Source organism: Amphibalanus amphitrite, unplaced genomic scaffold (assembly GCF_019059575.1).
Source record: "Amphibalanus amphitrite isolate SeventyFive unplaced genomic scaffold, NRLGWU_Aamphi_draft 000665F_arrow, whole genome shotgun sequence".
Taxonomy (NCBI): Eukaryota; Metazoa; Arthropoda; class Thecostraca; order Balanomorpha; family Balanidae; genus Amphibalanus; species Amphibalanus amphitrite.
Genome location: NW_024882159.1, coordinates 87,600 through 110,605, shown reverse-complemented (window position 1 = coordinate 110,605; position 23,006 = coordinate 87,600). Strand labels below are relative to the sequence as shown.

The following is a 23,006-nucleotide window of genomic DNA, read 5'->3' as shown; positions in this document are numbered from 1 at the left end:
CCAAATACCTACATGTTTTTCACGTGCGGTCAGGTTGAACTCGAGCTGGGCTTGGTATTTTAGCTTAGGCGATTGCGATAATTAATTTTGTTTAAGCTCCAGATTTTGAGCGTTGTTCGGGTACCGTAAAGTGGGGCTATTTGAGACAGTGGGGCTATTTGAGACAGTAAGGTAGTGGTTTAGTAAAACCGCTGTAAAATAAAAACCGTTTGATATTTTTTCGTCATTTTTGCTTAGGCTGATGTGGAATTGAACAGTTAATGACCTGAATAACCTTTTTGAAAATTTCGAAAAGTTTTGAAAGAAATTTGACATAGAATACGAAATACAGAAAAACGCACAATTTAAGTTGCTCGAAAAGGACCCCTACCTGCAGCTTAACATGGTTGAAGTTTTGACAGCTTCGCTACTGGATCTATCGTCACTACCGTTTTACTTATAGGCTAAGCACATTTTTCAGGAAAATATTATACATTGTTAACGTTACTGCCGATTGCGTAACCCATTGTCTCAGAATCCCGATGATGCCCATCTGGTCAAACCTCAACCGATATGCCTAATAACTACTGATAATGGCGATGCCATTGCACCCGAGAAGACTTATCACCATCTACTTGAAGTGCATCGAACGGTCGACGTGAGCAACACCGCTGAATCGGTCGTGGTCATAAACGTGCAGTGGGTTCATAGTGGGTTCATTTTTATAATACACGGGGAAGTCCAGTATATGCGTGCTTCCTAGATGCACGGAAAGCGTTTGATAGAGTTTCCCATTCAAAGTTGTTTAGTGTCTTAGCCGAGCGTGGTGTACCCGCACCGTATCCAAAGCTGCTGCTTTACTGGTATCGGTCCCAAACCATGTCTGTAAGGTGGGATGGTCATGTATCTGACAGTTTCAGCGTTGCAAATGGTGTGAGGCAGGGCGGAATCCTCTCTCCGTTTTTGTTTAATGTGTACATTGACTCATTATTGTGTGATTTACGTAAAATGAGTGTTGGCTGTCGCTTAGGCATGTGTGCAACTAATGTTTTAGCCTATGCAGATGACATTGTTTTGTTATAGCCTACCAGAGCGGGGCTACAAACACTTGTCAATGAATGTGAAAGGCAAGCGCAACTGCTGGATATGGAATTTAATCCAGATAAATCAGTGTGCATGCAATTTCTGCCCAAAAGACCGTACTCAGCATCACATCTCATTGATTCTAGGCCACCCCAAATACTACTCACAGGGCTGCAACTGAAATGGGTGCCGTGCTTTAAGTACCTCGGTCATGTGATCAGAGAAGACTTGCGTGATACTGACGATATGTGTAGGGCCAAACGCACTCTGTACAGCAATGTGAACATGTTGTTAGCAACTGTTGGCTTCGCAAAGAGAGATGTTCTAACGAATCTCTTTAAAACACATTGTGCCAGCCTGTATGGATGCGAGCTTTGGGTAGCGTATCGTGTTCAGAAAGCAGCTCGCGAGTTGTGCGTTGCGTACCACAACTGCTTGAAAAGGCTTCTCAAGGTTCCGAAGTGGGCGCGTAATCACGAACTCTGCCATGACCTTGGAATGTTGACTTGTCCAATGCAAATAGCATACAGACAGATGTTATTTTGGCGCCGCCTTTCGCTCTCGCCCAACACTCTGGTTGCTGCCGTGTTGGCAAGTCCAGCTGGCCAAACGGGGCTGACGGCCCAAACGCACTTGCGACTGCGTCAGCAGTATGAACTGAATGATTTGGATTTGTCCGCCATCTCCCCTTCTGAGCTAAATAATGTGTTCGTTGCGCGCATCGAAAATGTTGTACGGCAGAGGGGGAATGATGGTGCCGCAGATCGGTTCGTGTACCAGTTGTTTTAGGGATCTTGCTGTTTTGCATTAGTTATTTTTTGTGTATATTGATGAATGATGTGTAATGTATGTGTGCTGTTTGTGCATTATATGTCTGGGAATCAAAGCTCTCCCATCTTCATCACTGATCACAACCGGGAAACATTCGAAATTCAAATTGGGTTTATTGCGCCCTTGAACTTTGACGCATCAATCACCCAAAGGTCTCCCATCACAGACACGGGAGCCATCAAACCAACAACTGACCGCCACGCAGTCACAACAAATCCAACTCAACAATGCAACGTCATCGCCGCACTCGTCTCAGCTGCGCCGTTCACGTGTCAACCCCGCCACGCCGACCACACCCAAGCTATCCTACGCAGTACGCACGTCCTGTCCTCTGTCTCCTCTACCTGTAATTTGTGGCTAAGAGTTGTGCCACCAGGCGGCAGCACCCGTCGGCCTATCGGCCTATAGCTGTCGCCACTGCTGCACCGAGCGATGAGCGTACTCATCTCGGCCACACTACCTATACCTATATTCTCAACACGCTCCCCCCTTGGTGAATAGCGTTTCATTGAGCGCGACATCATTCACCAACACATACGATACACACACGATATATGTACAATAAAAAATGCCATAACATCGCGCCGCGGCAGGCAGGACATGCGGACCGGGACCAGGGGGAGGATGAGGCGGCCGGTCTAGGACGACTCTGGATCAGAGACCTCCAAGTCATGGAGCCGCTGCACTGCTCTCGTCTTTCTGCCCCTGCTAGTTTTAACTTCTGCGGACCTGGAGACACCATCCCTCCCTGGGAACAATTTGGTCACCACGCCCAGGTCCCACTTCATGCGAGGCTGCTTCTCATCTTGTAGAAGCACAACAGAGCCCTCCGCCAACTTACCTTGCGGTCGAAATTTGCGTACTGAGAGCGGCAAATTTCTGACATATTCCTGACTCCACACGGACCAGAACTTTCGCAGTCGCTTTTCTCTTACCTGTGACCGAGCTCTCAGCTCATCAGGTCTGACCTCAGACGGGTCCTCGGCCTCTTTGGCCAAAAAGCCTACGCTGTGACCCGTCAGGAAGTGGTTGGGGGTTAATGGTACTGGATCGTCTGGTGAATCACCAACAAAGGTGAGTGGCCGCGAGTTGACACACCCTTCAATCTCCGTCAGGGCAGTCTCTAACTCGGCCCTACTGAGGTGTCGCTGGCCCAGGGATTTTTTGAGAGCACTTTTCACACTACGCACCATGCGCTCGTACTGCCCACCCCACCACGGAGCGAGGGGGGCAGAAAACTTGAACCTGGGAGCGAGACGCCCGAAATATCGCTGCATCAGCTTCTCAGCAGCCTGGAATGTACGGGCATTGTCGAGATACACAACTGAAGGCACGCCTCTCCTGGCGGCAAATCTGCGAAAAGCCAACATAAAATCATCCAGAGAGAGTGAGTCTACTAACTCTAGGTGTACAGCACGCACCTGCGAGCAACAAAACAAACAAATGTAAAGCTTCTTGTCAGGACAATCCACAGCAAAGATTGGCCCTGCGAAATCGCACCCACAGACCTGAAACGGCCTGCTCTGAGTAACTCTGTCTCGAGGGAGAGGGGCGGCGGGCTCACAGCACGGCTGAGAATCCTGCCTGCGGCACGTGACACATCCCCTCACGACCCGCCGTGCGATGGTGCGCAGACCCACGATCCAGAACTCTGATCTCACTGCAGTTATCAGAGTTGACACACCAGCATGCTTCATACACAGGTGCTGCTCACGAACAATCAGGACGGCCAGGTGACCTTTTGGCAAAATCACCGGGTGCTTTTCCTCGTAGGAAAACTCTGACAACTGCAAACGGCCGCGCACACGTAGCAGCCCGTCATCGCCGAGAAACGGCGTCAGTCTGTAAATCTGGGAACTTCGGTGCACCGGACTGCCCTGCCTGAGCAGTTTCAGTTCTTCAGGGTAACTGTCCGCCTGCACCAAGCGTAACAGCTCCACGCGAGCCGTCGAGAACTCCTCGGCTGAGAGATCTCCCTGACGGCGCTGCGATCTTTGTCTCACGTTGTGAACAAATCTCAAGATCCAGCCCATGACACGGGTTGCTCGGCTGAGCGTACTGTAGCGTTCCACCTGCAGAAAATCGGATGTGTTACCCGCTGCTACACTCGCCGCCGTGAAAACACCAACATTGTCACAAACAATTGACTCTGGTAGGGAATCCAGAGAATCAGCCTCTTTCTGACCATCAGTGTCAAGGTCCTGTCCCTGGTCCGGAGTCGAACCCGGCTCTGCGTCTGGTCTCTGCGGGACAGAAGTGCTCTCGGTCATATCCAGACCAACCTCCGGCTCTCGCGTCACACCCGGATCACCATCAGCCTCCCTCAACCAGTCGGGTCCGCTGATCCACACAGGGGATGCCACCAGATCCTCTGCTAACAGGCCGCGTGTCATGAGATCCGCCGGATTTTCGGCTGACCTGCAGTGCAACCAGTTCTTTGTGTCAGTGAGCCGTTGGATCTCGCTGACCCGGTTGGACACAAACTGCTTCCACCTGCTCGGGTTACCACGTAGCCATCCCAAAGCAATCATGGAGTCACTCCAGCACCTGTACGGTGTGTCATCAGGCAAGTGCAGTGCCGTACGAACAAACTGCACCAGTTGAGCCGCCAGCACACAGGCCGAGAGCTCCAAGCGCGGCATCGTGAGCCGCTGACGCAGGGGGGCCACCCTCCCCTTCGACATGACGAAGGAGACGCTGTACGAATCATCAGGCTGTTTGATACGGATGTACACACATGCACCATACGCCTTTGGGGATGCATCAGCAAATACACACAGCTCGAGAGACGGTGCAGCTGACCAGTCTGAAACAGAGTGCACTGTGAAACACCGTGGGACCTTCATGTTCTTCAAAATCTGACAACCGTCCAACCACCTGGTGAACACCTCTGCATATTCAGGCGGCAGCTCATCGTCCCACTCCAGCTGGAGCTCCCACAGCTCCTGAAACAGGCATTTAGCGACCACACTAAATGGCGTCAAAAATCCCACTGGATCGAAGATCCGCGCCATCATGCTGAGGACCACACGCTTCGTTGGCACTATGCCAGCAGGCAGCTCGTCTCCTGTGAAAGAGAAAACATCCTCCTCCTTACACCAGGTCACCCCAAGAACCTTCATCACACTTTCTGTAGTCACATGTCCCTTTTGACACTTTTCGGCCAGCACAGATGAGTTGCTGTTGCACTTGGACAACTCCATCCCAGCCGCTCTCATAATCTCATGAGCCTCCTGGAACATCTCCACAGCACCCTGTTCTGTATCCGAGCCTGACAGCAGGTCATCAACATACAGCGACTCTTTCAGTTCGGTGACGACCGGACTCTCTGGGTACAGCGACAGGTGATACCTGATGGTGGCGTTCATTAAGAACGGGCTGCAGGCGACACCCATCGTCACCCGCTCGAACCGCATGGTCCGAATCTGGCCCCCTTGTCTCCATAGGAAGCGATGGGCATCTCGGTCATGTGACGTCAGACGAACCTGGTGAAATGCTTTCACAATGTCAGCCGAATACCCGAACCGCCATCGTCTGAAACGAAGTAACACCTCCAGCAGGTTCGGCATCAGAGAGGGTCCCACATGGACTACATCATTCAAAGAGATACCGTTGGGTCCCTTTGCACTAGCGTCAAAGACAGGTCGCACCTTTGTTGTGCTACTGGTTTCCTTAACCACTGGTCTGTGCGGGAGATAGAACATGACGTCACTGGTCGTCATCTGATCAGGTGGCACCTCACTGATGACACCATCACTTACCATCTGACTGAGAGCTGAATCATAGTCAGCTCGCAGCTGGGGGTTCCTGTCCAGTTTGCGCTCTAGACTCATCAGCCGCTTTTGTGCGGAATCACGATTCTCCATCAACTGACTTTTGTTGTCCCTCCAGGGCACACTAACAACGTACCTGCTGCCATCATACTGGATGGACTTGTTGAACGCCTTCAACACGGCATCATCATCATCAGACTCCATCTCAGTACCAGGATCAAACCCATCCCGAGACCACATCTCACTAGCACTGGGAGTTGGGGCGGTCATCAGAAGCAGTTGACATCCCATACCTGAGTCAACACCAGCAGGGCCCCCCTCCACTGAACCAGAGAGGACCCACCCAAATGGTGTCTCCATAGCAGCCAGCCCGTCAGGGCCTCTGACAAGTCCAGATCTTACCAGTGACCAGTACTGGTCTTGTCCAACAACAATGTCAATGTGCAGTGGGCAGTCCGACGTGCAGTCTGCTGCGAGCTGGAGATGGCTGAAGGGCTGGAGGAGCTGGGCAGGGACTCGAGGCCGCATCAGTGGCGCGCATATCACTGGCACCTCCACCACTCGAACTTTAGTAGCTGTCGGCACACAAGCAGCATTTGCGGCAGAAACATTGAGCTCATACACATTACACACATTTGAGGTTCTACCCCCACCAAACGATGCACATGTTATGTCCACTGACCCCTGATACTCCCCTTTCACTTGTTTCATCAGCCTCTCGGTCACAAAACTCTTGTCAGCCCCACTGTCATAAATCAGGGTAGCAGGTACAGGGCCATCTTTGCCCTCAACAAGTACATGAGCGATGGGAAGCAGTGACACACTACCCGTAGTACAAGACAGAGACACTCTAGCTTGTGGCTCCTGACATGACTGAGTCGTTCCCCCATCAGACCGCTGAGGTCTGAAGGAGGTGGACTGAGGAGGTCTACCTGCACCCTCACCACCCCTGGATCCCACCGGGCCATCAGTTCCCCTACACCAGCACAGTAGAGGGTGGTGTCTGCCACCACAGTCACATCTCTTAGCGCACTGTTTCGCATGATGTCCAGTCTGCAGACAGGACATACACACATTTTTAGCCCTTACTTCCTGGTACCTTGCCTTTGGATCAATCGACAAAAAGTGAGCACACTTAGCTGGCACATGCTGTCCTCCGCAGAAGGAGCAGACTGTAGAGACAGCCTGGAGAGCCGCAGCAGCTGCAGGGGCTCGTTGGTGCGAGGCTCTCTGTGGTCGGGTCACACGTTGGCTGCGCCTCGACTCCGAGGCAGCAGGAGCAGCCAGGTGCTGAGAGTAGGTACCTGATCTCTCGCGTCGCCCGATCTCTGAGTCAAGGAACTCCAGTAACCAACTCAGGTCACTCTCATGTCCAACGCCATCCCGTGCCCACTCCATCCTAATGGCAGATGGCAGTCTTTGTAAAATCACAGGTACTAGCATCACACCATACGCATCACCCTTCACACCTAACGCCTCCAAAGCCCTCACATGAGTCAACAGCTTATCCTGTAAACCCCTCAGAACATGCACGTCAGGTACAGAGGGGGCAGGGATGGAGAGCAGCTGTTGAATATGGTTAAATATGATCCGTTCAGTTCTACCAAAGCGGTCAGCCAGCAGTTTACATGCAGCAGCATAGTTATCTGCACTCAGTGGTAACCCTGCAATGCACATGGCTGCCTCCCCATCCAGCAAGGATCTCAAATATGAAAACTTAGTCACATCAGGTAGGTCTGAGTCGTGTACAGCAGCTTTAAACATCTCCCAGAAAGACTGCCACTCTAGCACATCACCCTTGAACCTTGGTAAGTTCAGCTTTGGCAGCTTCACATTCTGACTGCCAGAGACACCAGTCTCAGACCCAGTCTCCCCCCGAGCCACCACCTTGTTCACACTCGAGATAACACCAACTACAGAGTCACGGAAGCATCCAGCTTTCTCTATATCATCCAACATTTCTGACTCAGATTCAATCATCATCTCCAGATCACCCTGGATCTCGTCCAGTGTGTTGAGGCGCATCTCCAGTTCTCTCTTAATGTCTTTCAACACATCACGATCAGGCTTATCTTCCTTCATGGCGTCGTTCGCACGACTGATAGTCCGTGTTAGCCACCCTTTGGCAGCCACTCTCCTCTTGATAAGTGTTGTTAGATCCTGCGCCATTGCCACAACTATCAGAAACACAAGTTATGGTCTTCACACATCAAATTAATGGCTCAAAGAAACAAACAAAAGTCCAAGAAAACAATCATGAAGCTTCAGCAGGTTTAGAATCACTTCTGCTCTCAACGCAACGAGGCTTCACCACAGTCACGTGGTCTCAAAAACCAGCCAGGGCCACTGGTCAACACGTCCAAAGTTCCGCCAAGGCCAAAACAACTCAAAATGGCCTATCCTTCGAAAGTCGGAACTCGGAACACCAGGCCAGGGCTTCAGAACCTGGGTCAAGGTCTATCCTCACCAATTACCAGGCTTGACTGATCAACTTTTATCACTCAAACTCTTCAGGGTGACAAAGTCAGCCATCAAATCAGTAGGCTAATAACAAACAAATGTCACCACCCTCTCAGCTCACAAACACAGCTGAAATCTTCTGGTCACCTCCCGGCGGTTTCGGCACCAATGTCTGGGAATCAAAGCTCTCCCATCTTCATCACTGATCACAACCGGGAAACATTCGAAATTCAAATTGGGTTTATTGCGCCCTTGAACTTTGACGCATCAATCACCCAAAGGTCTCCCATCACAGACACGGGAGCCATCAAACCAACAACTGACCGCCACGCAGTCACAACAAATCCAACTCAACAATGCAACGTCATCGCCGCACTCGTCTCAGCTGCGCCGTTCACGTGTCAACCCCGCCACGCCGACCACACCCAAGCTATCCTACGCAGTACGCACGTCCTGTCCTCTGTCTCCTCTACCTGTAATTTGTGGCTAAGAGTTGTGCCACCAGGCGGCAGCACCCGTCGGCCTATCGGCCTATAGCTGTCGCCACTGCTGCACCGAGCGATGAGCGTACTCATCTCGGCCACACTACCTATACCTATATTCTCAACATTATATGTACCGACTTCGGTATGCAATAAACATTATTATTATTATTATTATTATTATTGGGTTCTTCTAGCAGCAAGCAATATTTACATGTTCGTAGTATAACATAATGACCCTTTAGCTGGTGACCAAACTAGTTATTCTGATGAATATGTGCTTAAAATGTGCTTCATCAGTCACTAACTTAGTGAAAATCAACACATGTCTGCCTTGGTTGACCAAAAACACCATTGAAGATTACTTAACACATGAACGTCCTGTTAGGTGAGCCTATGCAAGTACTTGATGTAGTAGGGTAATCGGCTAATTGATACAGCATGCAGCGATCGAGGAAAATCGGCATAAAAGCAAAACCGCTTAACATTTGTCTGTTATTTCTTCGCACGAAGATGTGCAATTGAACAAGGAATCATGCAGACCATTCACTTAAATGTTTTGGGAAATATTTTAGCTCGTTTGATCCATTACAGTGTGCTTCATGAGGTAGCGAGCCTGTCTCAAATAGCCCCACCGACTTTCAGTACATCTGTTTTCACGCCACCAGGGTTATATCCGAAAACTTTCTTTCAAAATTTTACTGTCGTTGACTTTGAAATAGTCTTCTTCTTCTACACGTCACGCCGTGGCCGCCGGGGCGGCCACGGCCGTGGCCGCGTCGACCGGGGGGTCGACACGGCCCACCCGCCGCAGGTACTCGAAGATGAGAGTCGCTGATCCGCCCAGCACATGCCCCAGGCTCGGCAGAGGTCCGCCCCACAGGCGGGACCTCATGTGGGCGTACGCTGGGCATTCGGTCAGCAAGTGTGCTACCGAGTCTTCCTCCTCGCAGTTCGGGCAGTCGGGGTTTGTCGCAAGACCGATCTCGTGGAGAGTCTTCCTTGTGAGCACTGATCTTCCCACTCTCAGTTGAGACAGTGTCACCTGCTCCCACCTGGTCAGGTCCTCGTGTCCGGGCGTGGGTGGTAGGTGAGGATGAGCTTTGGCTCGGGCTGCGGTCCACTCGGCGGATCTGTGGCGTATCGCCGCTCGGGCGCCGGCCATGTCCAGCGGGACCGCTGCCTGGCTTAGCTCTGCCGCGGCTCGGTTGGCTAGCCTGTCGGCGTCCTCATTACCAGGGATGCCAGCGTGCCCCGGTACCCACTGGAGGGTGACGTGCTTCCCGGAACACGTGAGGTCATGGAGAGAGGCCCAGATGCTCGCCGGTAGCTCCTCCTGTTGGGCTGCCTGCCCGCGCTGGAGCGTCTGTAGACACGCCCTGGAGTCGGTGCAAAGGCGGATCTCCTTGATGGCGTCTAGGGAGTCGGCCGGCAGGCTCGCCAGGGACTTCAGTGCCTCCCGGACTGCCACCAGCTCCGCCCTGGTGCTGCTGCAGTGGGTGCCTGCAGCTGCCAGACACTCGATCCTGCGGTCGTTCTCCCGGTGTAGGATGATGGCCGCTCCTCCTCCTCCGTTGGAGATCATCCTGTCATTTCGAAAGTTTAGGGTCACATCATATTATGATAGCCTTAGCATATAGTGATGCAATTTTATAACCTACCGAAATGAAGCATCCTACGAAAAAGGAAAAGATCGAATATAAAGGAAATATAACTGTCTTTGCAAAAATGATTTTTGCCAGATTCATCAAAATTTAATTTCCAATCGCATGGCATTTAAAAAATTATCCCTAGCGTGGCCGATTTTCTTCAATTTCCTGGTAACGAAAACTGTCTCAAATAGCCCCACCCTATGGGGCTATTTGAGACAGGCTTTAACTAACAAAATATCCATAATTATTATCACAAGCTGAAGCAAAATGCACCTGTATGAAAGAGCTCACAGGGAACTACATTTTTGCAATTTACATGCTATAAGAAATATGAACCGTCTTAAAGGGAGAGGCCAAAAACTGTAAAATCCGTTTCAAATAGACCCACTTTACGGTACCTAAATACAAGACAGAGCCCCGGATGTCCATGCAGTTAACTATATGCATTAAATATCAAACAGTGTGATAATTAAAAGCAATGAAGCACACTGCTGCCTGGGGCCTCATTACACCAGACGGCGCTCGTTTTGACGCCGCCGGCAGCCCGTCTGTTTACAATTTGCCGCGGTGAAGGCCAGTGTCGCCCCGGCCACCGCGCCGGTGAGCATGTTTTGATCGGTGTCCGTCTGACCTTGTTGAGTCGGGTTTCCTCAGAAGTTGTCCGTCCCAGGAGGTCTGTGACAGGCCCGTGGCGTGACTCAGTCACTTCTGGTGACACACGACACACCAGTGGCTGCACTGTGTCTGAGCGTGTGTCATTGATGTCCAGACACACGACAAATGCGTTACAGTTAACGAGTGTCAAAGAAATTGGTGTGTCGCGTAGATGTGCTCACCCTGTTTGTCCCTCCCTTTTCTTACGTTGTCCGCTTCTATTACTTTCCTTCCGTTGCTCGTCGTGTTAAGTTTATTGTGACACTGTCAGCAGTTCTAATCAGAAGCGAGAGATGACGGTGTGTCACGCGCAATTACCTACCAACCCGCCACGCCACCTGGGGCTGGCATGTAGGTCACTGGATAACAGAAGCGTTTGTCGGTTTCGTGCTGTTAGAAGTTTGTGGTATACTTATTACATCAGACAGAAAGCTTTCGTCGAATTTGTGAGTGATTCATTGTGGTTACCTATTGATCACCTGTGGTCTATGACTCTATGCTGATTTAGCGCCGCGGCTCCGACCAGTTTGACGGGTGTCATCTGATCTGTCGAGTCTGACCAGACTAAGCATTCTAGCCTCACGTTATCCCTTTCTCACGTAGATGTGATATTCTCTTACCCGAAAGTAAGGAAAAGTACTTACCCTACTTTGCCTTACTTTCGTGGCTGGTGTTTTGCGCCATCTGGGCATGTTTGAAAGTTAACGCGTTTAACATAATGCAACAACTTGCATCTGCTTATGCGCGACATAGCAGCTGACATTTGATGACAGGCATGAGTTACACTATATGGTATGAACATTTACCACTAAGGCATTTGTATTTTCTATCGACTGTCGTACCCACGCGCTCCATCTGTCCCGTGTTTGCAGATCGGCGACTCTTTGTTCCTGGACCTGCCGCGTGTGCGACTGGACGGCGGCGGGAAGGCGTTCAGGAAGCAGTGGGGCTACGAGAAGGCGCCGCCGCCCACCCTGCTGGAGGAGGAGGAGGACGAGGAAGAGGACGGCGAGGACGAGGAGGAGCTCAGCGAGACCCAGTCACTGCGCGAGGACGGCCTCTCCCGCCAGTCAGCGCTAGGTCAGTCCCCGGGACCGGGTCACAGGCACACACAGCGGGTGGGCGGGGTACGCATGGTCCTGCATGGTCCCGCGTGGTATACTGGGGTTACTGAGTGAACTATAGCCTGGCTCTTTGCTATTGGAAGTTCGCGGTGAGCTCCCTGTGGCGTTGGAGGTAGTGAGTCAGCTACTCTGTACCCGTGGTACCGAGAGTACGCAGTGAGCTCTCTGTGGTACCCTTCGGTACTTAGTACTGACTTCTTCGCGAGTCCCCTGTTACTGAATGACAGAACACGTTACCTGAGCGTGTCTGGGAGTCAGCACTTGGTTTACAGTTCAGTCAAATGACAAGCAAGCTTCTGGGCTCCGTTGTGAAAGAAGAGCCCTTTAGTGGATCAGCATGAATGCTGAGTCAAAAATGATTTAGAGACACAGCTGTTGGAGATGATCCCGGCACTAGGTAGCCTACCGGTCAGCGCTAGTTAAACATTAAAACTTGCAATTCTGTGTAAATCTACACTCAACTTCATTCACAAACTCCTGCTTAAAGCCGTCTGGAATGTTCATTTCTCGCTACTGCGGTCTATGATGCATCTTCCTAATCCGTCTAAGGCCTGTTTTTTCATACATGTTTCTGCACAAATCCAAACGGCAATGTAACATGATTATTGCTGATTCATCGCCAAGTCTAAGAAAAGAAATCTTGGCTGAAGTCCGTTAGCAGTTAGCACAGCATCAGGCTTTAGCTGGTGCTTCACCTTGTTTCATTGTTTGGATTTGGATAATAATTTTAGTTCTAAATAAGACAATTTAGGACTGCGAGTGGTTAGATTATAGGTCAAGCATATTATCTGGCTCACCAGCTGGTGCACCGCCGCATATCAGCCCGCCCGTTCTGATTGAGGAAGCCACCGAGCCGCTTCTAGTCGTGCCGTCATGGGATTCAATCATTCTGATCCGCCTCGACCGTTTAACGCTGGGGTAATCGTCCAGCTTGGAGCAGGTTCAGGTGGTTATTAGACTTAAGAGGCACATGCCTACGTCCGGAGGATGGAAAATTATGTGTGCAACGTAGTTTTGTGGGCTTTAGTTTGAGATGCTTTCTTGACTTGGGCCAGATAATATTTGTTTGTTTGTTTTGTTGGGTTAGGCCTTTTCGGTCTGACGAGACCATTTCAGAGGCGGTAGGATGATAGGAATTAGGGGAAGACATTTGACATATGTCTGGGCAGGACCCTAGAGAGTCACCGGGGCTGAGCCTGTCCGAATGGACAGGCCGACCAGCCCCCCGAGTACGCTCTGCACCCGGTTACGGGGTGCGCTCCCTCGGGAGCAGCGGTGCCGCTCCAAGGGAGCAGCCCGCATGAGATAAAGGTGCCTGTCCAACCCGGATCGAGGGTTGCGGCGTGGAGGAGAAGGATTTGAACATCCTGAGGATGGAAACGACGGACGGGTGCCGGACAATTTTTGTCTTCCCCAACTTCTTTCGGCACACCTTCACAATGTATGTTTCCAACCGGGGTAAAAACGGCCAATGTGAGCCGTTTTTACCACTTAGTACTGTGTCTTGCGAGCTGGAGGTCGCTGTTTTTGCCGTATGGCTCAGTGCTTAGTGGTGCTCCCAGAGCTGCCTCTATCGTGGAGGTCGTCAGTTAGCAGCGACATCTACAAACTGGATTATGGCTGTCGCTGCGATGGTCTTCTCTGGCTAGGAGCGCCATCTAGACACCAAGGGTGGTGGCGCCCTCTCCACGATGAGTGGATCTTCAGAGTAGCATTAGTACGTAGACTGCCCGCTAGGTGGGCAGCTGGTCGGGCCGACAACAAGCTGTAATGGTGCTAATGGATGACCTGAGTGGCGACCCTTGTGCCAATGGGCTTCCACGAAAATAAGAACGGCGCTGTTGCGCTGCCTAGCTTGGAATTGAGTCGGACACGGAACTGTGGTGCTCAACGAGCACGAGCACCAGTTTTCAGGTGCTCGATTGATGGTCAAAGTAATAATTCAGCCTAAATGCAGGCTCCAAGTTTCGATGAGAGGAGAAGCAACCATTGTTACCTGGAATTCTTAGTTTCAAAAAGTCGACTCCCCAGTGAGATAAAACATGCGATGCAAAGTGTGCCAGGCGCCTGATCACCGATCAGTTGATCGGTCCGGATGTTGGCGGGGACTCTATTTAGAAAGGGTCATTTGGCAATTCCAAAATACCCGTGTCTCTATGGATAAATAAAAAGATGTTTTCTATTGGAACAAAAATAAACGTTTTTCCCGGTAGCAGAACGCTCAGGATATATCACTGTCATGGCACCTGTTTCAAATTGTTGACCGTACTTTTCTGAATCTGGTAATAATTATTCGCATTTTGTGGTATATTTTGACATAAATATTTATAAATCTGGCGGATTCGTGAAAGCGGCGTTAGCTGTCAAGTGTCGTGTATTTTTGTATTGAGGCCGCAGGACCGATATGTCGTGTAACTGATAACGAAGGGGCCTTTTCATGACAGAGGAGCACGGCCCTGAATCCCAAAACGGCATTTAGGCGTCCATTACAGACGCTCAATGCCTATAATTACCTCGTCTCTCTCGGCGAGGGAGGAGAGAGCGAACCGTGGAGGGATAGAGGGAGGGAGGAAGAGAGGGAGGGAGGTCGCTGATGGTGTCGGTGTGCTCACTGATCACTGATCAGGCGACCCTGGATCTGGCCGTTGGACGCTGGTGCTCATGCTGTCTGGAGACGGAACTAATGAAGACGTGTTTAATCTTGCCACTGCAACACTGGTCTGGGAAGCTCGGTGTCCGGATTAATTGCCGAAAGGCGATTTGCCGAATGTCATTTTGCCGAATGCATTTCGCCGAATGTCATTTTGCCGATGTGCTTTTTGCCGACGTGTCAAAAAGTCGAAATGATAAAAGTCGAAATGCCATTTGCCGACATGCCTTTTTGCCGAAATGTCAATTTGCCGAAATGCCAATTTGCCGAAATGCCAATTTGCCGAAATACCAGTTTGCCGAAATGCCAATTTGCCGAAATGCCAATTTGCCGAAAGGTCAATCTGCCGAATCGGCAGTTTGCCGAAATGTCGATCAGTCGAAATGTAAATTTGCCGAAATGTCGATTAGTTGAAGAAATGTCAATCTGCAAACCTAGGTTAGGTTAGGTGGTACCTATCTGTTTACTTTAGGATCGATCATCAATTTACTTTTAGTGCAATCCCGGATACCCAAGTAAAAAGCAAATCACATGACATCCTTTGACCTCCTGATTTCATAAATCATAACTAATAATTATCCATGGCACAAACAAGTTTAAAAGCACCAACACAATATGGAAAATAACATCAAATTGCTCGTGGCGAAGCAGTGCAGTGCCGAAGGCAATGCCTTAGGAGAGATTACAGGCAATGGTAAGTCAAATATTTTAGTGGCCTGAAGCCTATCTGGCTTCAGGCCTTCGGCCTGAAGCCTGATGCACAACCACTTAACCTAAAAATATTTGACTTATCATTGTCTGCAATCTATTCATGTGAGTAACTTCTTCCTTATCCACGGGTAGGCAAAAATCAGTAGGTCAGGTTAGGTAAGGTTTGGTTATGTTTTTCTTGGTGACATGTTGTATCACATCAGGATTTAGGAGCTCAAAAAAATGGAAGAAGGTGTAAAATTTGCCTAACAAAACTGAGTCGGTCCTAAAGCTAATACTTACAGGTTAGGTTAGGTTAGGTTAGGTTAGGTTAGGTTAGGTTGGGTAAGCTTCGGCTAGGGGAAAGTGGGGTAAGACGGACACCTTAACTTTGGAGCCATTTTTCGGCCGGTTAGAAACATCATAGAAACGGGAAACTGAGTGAAAACCTCTTTTAGACATTTTACTTCCATTTGCCAGAAGATGAGACTTAGACCTGATTCAACAAATAAACTGCAGCTATTTTTGCAAAACCTTGCAAAAACCCGTCTTACCCCACCCCATGGGGTAAGACGGTCACATGGGTAGGGCAAGACGGCCAGCTTCTTTCACCGACCAGTACAGCTCGCAACAAATGCCCGAAATTAGCTGCATTGATACAGTCGCTCGTTGGTCTCAAGTGCCTCGGAAATGGCAGTATACAAGATTTGTGCAGAAGGCGTATGCTCGTATATAGGCCCTAGATCAGAAGTCATGTAGAACCGTTTTTCACATTCATCATTCGAGAATAAACTGTGCCGAAGGAATATTGCTAACATGTCTGTGAGTATCGGAATCGAAGATATTCTTATAAGAAATGCTTCTTTTTTTCCTACAGCAACAAAAATATTTTCACCATTACAGACCCATTGGATTCATAGTTGCCCGTCTTACCCCTAACTCAATGTAAGAAGTTCAGCACAATTTTTCTCTGTGGACAATTTGATGCAGACAAAGCAAATCCGCGGTAAATGAACACTGGTGGCATATGAGTGTACCACAAGTGATTGCGAGTTTTTAGCTGTATAGTGCTGCACACAAAAACTTGCACAATACATTATGGATGTTTTCAATGAAATTAGTGTTTTAAAGAAATCAAAATAAAAGATTATCGACTGAACACAAAATCACCAAACTTCAATGGTGGTGTGTAGTGGGAAAGACAATTCTGGTCCTAATTTTTCTCGCTCGTAGCGCTATTGGTTTGGTCTGCAGAAGGGGTGCCCGTCTTACCTACCCTGACCGTCTTACCCCACTTTCCCCTAATTGGCATTCGGCAAATTGACAGTTCGACTAATTGACTTTTCGGTAAATTGACATTTCGACTAATTGATATTTCGACTAATTAGCATTTCGGCGAATTGACATTTCGACTAATTGACTTTTCGGCAAATTGACATTTCGGCAAATTGACATTTCGGCAAATTGACAAATCGATTTATTGACATTTCGGCAAATTAGCATTTCGGCAAATTGACATTTTCGACTTATTGCACGTCGGCAAAAAGGCATGTCGGCAAATTGCATTTCGACTTTAAGCACTTCGCCTTTTTGACACGTCGGCAAAATGCATTCGACATATTGACATTCGACGAATAAGCATTCGGCAAAACGCAGTTCGGCAAATTGTCCTGTAACCGGGAAGATCGGCCACAGCCTGCACGGGAGGGTGCAGGCCTCGAGTAAGCCCCCTGTCTCCTCCCCAGCTTGCCCTCACCTGATCACAGCCAACTCTGATGCAACAGTTCAATCATACGTCGTCTCGGCCAGTCGCACGCACAAACACGGGCGACGTTTGAACATTGAGTAACCGAGGCGAGGCATCGAGAGTGACCCCCGCTGGATGAGGTGGTTCGAGACTGCGTGCAGATAAACGCTGTGGTAGCAATTTCTAGAACATGCAGCCGGCTTCCTGTGTCAAGTAACAAGAAGCCTGGAATGGGAAGTGTTATAATGGAGCCTTGTTACGCTTAGGAGTGCCGGGCTAATGAAAATTATCCCGCGCACCGACGGGGGTCTGCGCCAACTTCGCACCGACGGGGGGGGCGGATGACCGCCCCCCCCCCTGAGATCTCGAGAACGAAGCAAGATAGCGACAAGCGGTAAACGGCATCGGATACGCACGGTCAAGATCTACAATTTTTACTAAGGTCATTTTCAGGTCAGGTCAAAGATGACGTCACAGGGGTCGAAAAAGTCAAAATGGCGGCGCTAGATATGGAGAGTTTTTCTCGGATAACTTTCGAATGAGTCAAGATAGGAACAAACTAAGGGCATCATCGTGATCCTCTCGTCAATCCGCATCAAATGATATATATATTGACCTCGAAAGGTCAAGGTCAAAGGTTGACCTCAGGTCACGTGACCTCGAGGTCATCATGTATATCATTCGATGCGTCTTGACGAGCTGAACACAATGAGACCATCCACGCGGCTGTATCTTGTTCTTGTACGGAGTTATTGGCCAAAAACCTTTGGTGACCTTTGATGACGTCACATGACCTCACAGCTGCCCAACAGCAAAACAGACCTCAAGGTAGTGAAGGTTGATCGTATATGAAGTCATGTATGGTATATGGGGCCATTCCGACCCGTTTTAGTGGTAAAAACAGGGAGTTGATTTTCCCCCATTGACTTATAATGGGGAGGTCGCGAAATTGACCTGACCTTAGGTCACCGATATCAAAATTCCGAGATATACGAATTGTAGCTACTAATGACCTTATAACATCCTGCGACTTTCAAAGGCCTCCGACATCTACTGTAGCTCTGGCACGGTGACAAAGTTGCAAAAACGTGACTTGAGGTTGGGTCATTCAAAGTGACCTGGTGACCTGACCTTAAAAGGTAGGAGGTTCAAACTTGCACACCATGTGTAAAATTGATGGGGGAATAGTCGTTCCAAATTTCGCGGCGCTACGCGCCGCGGTTTTCCCGTTATTCGCGAAAAACCTCAGGGGGGCGGATATCCCCCCCCGTCGGTGCGCGGGTTATATTAGGTACGGCGGAAACTTAGCAGACGACAGGCGTTATCCTCATTTTTGAGGTTATGTGTGTTCTGAGTCACGTATTCCGCTGGAAAGTTTGTTCTCCATAAGATAAATAGCCATCTCTGCCTGTGCGGTGCTCATCACCTGTCAGTGCTTCTATCCTCAGGATACTGAAATCCTTCTCCTCCACGCCGCAACCCCCCTCCGAGCTGGACAGGCAACTTTATCTCATGCGGGCTACTCCCTTGGAGCGGCACCGCTGCTCCCGAGGGAGCGCACCCCGTAGCCGGGTGCATTGAGTGCCTTGGGGCTGGGTGGCCTGTCCTCTGGACGGGCTCAGCCCCGGCGATTCACTAGGGTGCCTGCCCAGACCAATGTCTCCCCCTATGTCCTATCATCCTCCTGGCTCTGAAATGGTATACATATTGGACCGAAAGGGCCTAATCCAACAAAACAAAACAAAAAATGTGCGGTGCTGAGGGATGTTCTACCCACGTAGCGGCGCGTGTGTGCGTTTGGGCCGGGCTGCTGTCACCATTGTGCGCGGCGTAACTGCGGCACGGTGCGCGCGCGGCGTCGCCCGATCCTGCCGATTAGCCCGAGAAAGCCGCCTGATCAGGAGCGGATACCGTGGGCAGACGGGACACACCGATAGAGCACCGATAGCGCTGCAAGTGAAAAGAAACGGGCCATGACTCAATGAAATCGGGCTTGAAATCTGAAAATCTGGAATTTCACTCACCCTCGGTAAGCGCTGGTGTACACACTTGCCTCTCGCGTTGGCGTGAAATGAATGCCCTCTGGGAGGCTGTGGGCGCCCCTCTGGGAGGCTGTGGGCGCCATCAGTGAATTAGATCCGGCGTGCGGCCTCTGCGGGCCGGCGTGCGGGCCTCTGCGGGGCTGGCGGCGACTCGGCACCACTTCAAAGGCCGCCCATCACCAGGTCACTTGGACTCGGCCGGCCACTAAACACGGCATAAAACAATAATGTGGAAATTAGCCGGTGATTATTGTCTGGGTCACCAGGTTAGCGGAGCGCCTGGCTCGGCGGACTCGAGCTCATTTGAGAGCCAGTCGTGGCGTTTCCACAGAAATGTTTGTACGCGGGTGAAGAATGGAGCCAAATGCCGGCAAATAGCTAACCCGCCGTGGCCGCTATGCTGGACGATTTATCACGGCCGTCAGTGGACCGTTCACGGCACATTGGGATTCCGTTCAATTCAGCCGGCGGAGACGCGTTTGCCGCGGGGTCAGTTCCAGATACCTCCGTCCATCCGACCGGCTCCCCACCGGGGGCTCATAACGTGCCCTTAATGCAGAACTTTCTCGCGGAGTACGCTTGGTTCCATGAGCGCATCCAGCCGATCCTTAAGTCCGTCCGAGTGCTGGCGACTGTTGGTGCTCCTCATTAACACCTGTTGATTAATGACCCGGTGGGCGGACTGCCTCTGCCGGGTGGCCCGCCTGGTGGCGATCGAGTGGCCTCCGCCTGCCCTCGGCGGTGGCGGTCCAGGTCGGAGGGATGCTGGCCGACCGCCGGCTGCCGGTCTGGACAGGCTGTTCAGCTCGGTCTCAGTAGGCCGAGCAGCGGGGGTGGTCCACCACAGCAGAGTTCATCACGAAAACAGCTCCCTGAAAACAGCAAAGAATGCCGAGCTCGTGACTGACCGGCCGCGATCCTCGGCCCGGTCAAAAACATACCGACCGGCGAGGGCGGGGCGGGGCTGGGCGGAGTGAGCCGGTGACCGATCACTGGGTCAGTCGCCCGGACAATGATCGCTCGGGCACAACAGCCGGGCCCCGTACGCCGCCAGCGATGTATCAATCCGGACCGCCCCCATAGTCCGTGCATGCGGGTCGGTTAGTCTCGGTCAAGATCGGACAGCTGCTCGGCGTGGTGCTGCGGTACCGGCTCTGTGGGGAACGGGGTCAGCGTGTGACCCGGCCTGACCTGACCTCTGCGCCGACCGACCGCCACGTCCGACAGAAGGCAGCTGATGTGAATGACGTATTATTGGTTCACAGCAGAACCTCGTGGTCATGCGGTCAGCCCGGTTCATTTGAATGGTAGTGCTGGAATGATGCTTCCAGTGGCGTTTCATGGGCATGTCTCTGACAGAAGAACGAAGCTGACATGGCTCTGTTGCTGGATGAATCGTTGATAGCGATAGCCTCAGCAGACAACGAAAATGCGCCTGGTGATAACGGACAGGGAGCCGCATCCCACCACGTTCCAGCGAAGTGAAGTGAGGTGATTTCACCGTCAGTCGGTAGGTATACCGAGCCCAGCTGTGCCATATGGTCGGAAAACGGACGGCGGACGTGGCTCCCCTCACTGTGCCGCGTTGTGTGTATCTCACACCCACGCCAGGTAGTCTGACGCTGAACAACCCCGGCAAGGCCGTGGAAGAGGTTTTCAGGGGCGTTTTCTCCTACTTGGGCTAATGCCGGCCGATTAGAAGTGCCGTGGCGCAACGGAAGTGGCTGGGCTGAGCCGAGGAGAAAATTGCCGCCAATTTCGCGTGAAAGTGTAAAAAAGCCGGCCGGTGAAGCGGGCTCGTGATGAGGTCCGAGCGACACGCGGGACGGCCGCCGCGCGGCGCGCCGCTCTCTAACGCGATTACCGGGCGGCGTTTTTGTGCAGTCAGCTGCGGAACGGACCTGGGCGACAGCCGAGGAGGTTGGGTGGTTATAGACTGATATTCTTACGAAACCATGGACTGCACGCTGACAGATCAGGTGCACCAGCCTTTATCATCCTACCCTGCCAGTTCCAAAGAGGACAGGTGCACCGCGTTCCATCTATAAGAGACCTCTTTGTGCCGAGAGCTCATATGCATGTAGACTGGCATGAAACATAGAAACTTTGTCTAGGAAGGAAGTTTATAATCTCAAGACATGATGCGTTTGTGCTGAAGATTGGACGGAAGACATCACCCTGTCGGAAGACAATGCCGCTGTTTTTGCTGTGCTAGACCGGCGACTCGCTGTCTGCCCCGCCGGTCCCATGGGAGCGGGGACATGCTCCGCTGGCTGTACTCACCACTCCAGTGGAGATCTGACGAACCATCTCTGCTTTATGTCAGCGCCGCCGATTCCCCGGGGACTGTGGAGCATGGTTGGCTGATCCAACCCTCAGTACCGCAGTGTCCGCCCCGCCCCGCCGCACCGCGTCAGTCGGGCAGACCGGGGAACGGGCGGGGGAGAGCACACACTGCTTACGGTCGGATGGGTCCAGTCGAATGGACGAGGGGGCGGGTCCGGCCAGTTGACAGGTGGACAATGGGAAGGCTGAGCGGGCCCAGCGGGGCGGGCCTGCATTGTCTTTGGGAGGAACTCGCGGGCCGCTGGGAGGATGCCACACAGGATAGGGTGCCTGGGGAGAGGGGAGAGAGAGAGAGAGAGAGAGAGAGAGAGAGAGAGAGAGAGAGAGAGAGAGAGAGAGAGAGAGAGAGAGAGAGACTCGGTAGCAATTCGGCTTTATACAGCTTTATACGGCTTTATACTTTGTAGGGAGATCGGACACGATGTAAATAAAACCAGGATTAGGCTCACTTAGTTTAGCCGTCCATACCGGCGGCCGTTCCGGACAGTGACAGATATAAATCGACTGATGTATTGTTATGCACCGGCCGAGGTTTGGGTCGGCGGCGATCGGCCGCGGCTCGTGTCCGTCCCGGCACCAATGGGCCATGTGTCTCACAGCGGGGGCGCGGGCCAGTTTCTCCGCCCCTGGCCCGACACTGCGGCATTCTGTGCCGGTGTCGGCTCGATGTATTGCGGCTGTCACCGAATCCGTCACCTCGGTATTGGCTCGTCCATCCGCCCGCCGCCTATCGCCTCCGCCGCCGCCGCCGTCCCGTCGGCCCTCTGCACGTGGAGGCACGTGTGTGAAAGTCGGAGCGTCGGACAGTGGCCCTGTTGGTAATGATGTGGGTCTCTGCGGACCCTTGTTGCCTGTTTACGGATTGGTTCGGTCCCGATCGCGCTGGGTTAAACGGTCACCCGATCGACGGAGCATTGTTCGATGATTGCAGAGAGGCACGCGATGCTTCTCTTTGATTTTCGTATGATAACGGTCTGCATGGAATGTGCTTGAGCGGAACGGTAAGTGGTACTGCGGAAGCCCGAGGCATTCAATTCAAGTGGCAATGATGAACGATCTGACAGAGGCGTTTTCACAGCTCATTGAATATGATTTCGGACGATGACCAGCCTTGGCACTGTCCCTCTGAAAATGACAGATGGACAGGTCTGCCATCCAACGGTCGGTCTCAGCGGACAGCGGTATGGGGTCCAATGTGTCGCCTGGTGAACAGCGCCCGCAGGCCAAAACTCCTCCGAGAAGCGATCAGTCCGAAGACTAACACAATGTATAAACTGGACAGATTCTTCGCCGCAGTGACACTAGCACTGACTAGTGACTGCCCTCGGCGTGGCGCACTATAACGGTTCGGGCTCTTCAGAATTGAATACGGCTCGGAGCCGGGTCCGTGTGTTCGAGGTCTCTGCGGCCATCCCATTCTCCGTCCGCCGTGCACAATGGTGGCTGACCGGGCCGATTAGTGCTGCGGTCCCGACTGGGGCAGAGCAGCCACG

General features: G+C 51.6%; 1 protein-coding gene across 2 annotated transcripts in view; it reads left to right on the top strand.

Moving 5' to 3' along the window:
• The window catches only part of LOC122364263 (ras GTPase-activating protein raskol-like), a 170,561-nt gene that overhangs the window by 72,039 nt on the left and 75,516 nt on the right, over positions 1 to 23,006 (top strand). For both annotated transcript variants that reach the window (XM_043334472.1, XM_043334473.1), the window contains one exon: positions 11,787 to 11,994. In XM_043334472.1, the coding sequence (XP_043190407.1) occupies positions 11,787 to 11,994 (208 nt within the window). The remainder of the gene's footprint in view (positions 1 to 11,786; positions 11,995 to 23,006) is intronic.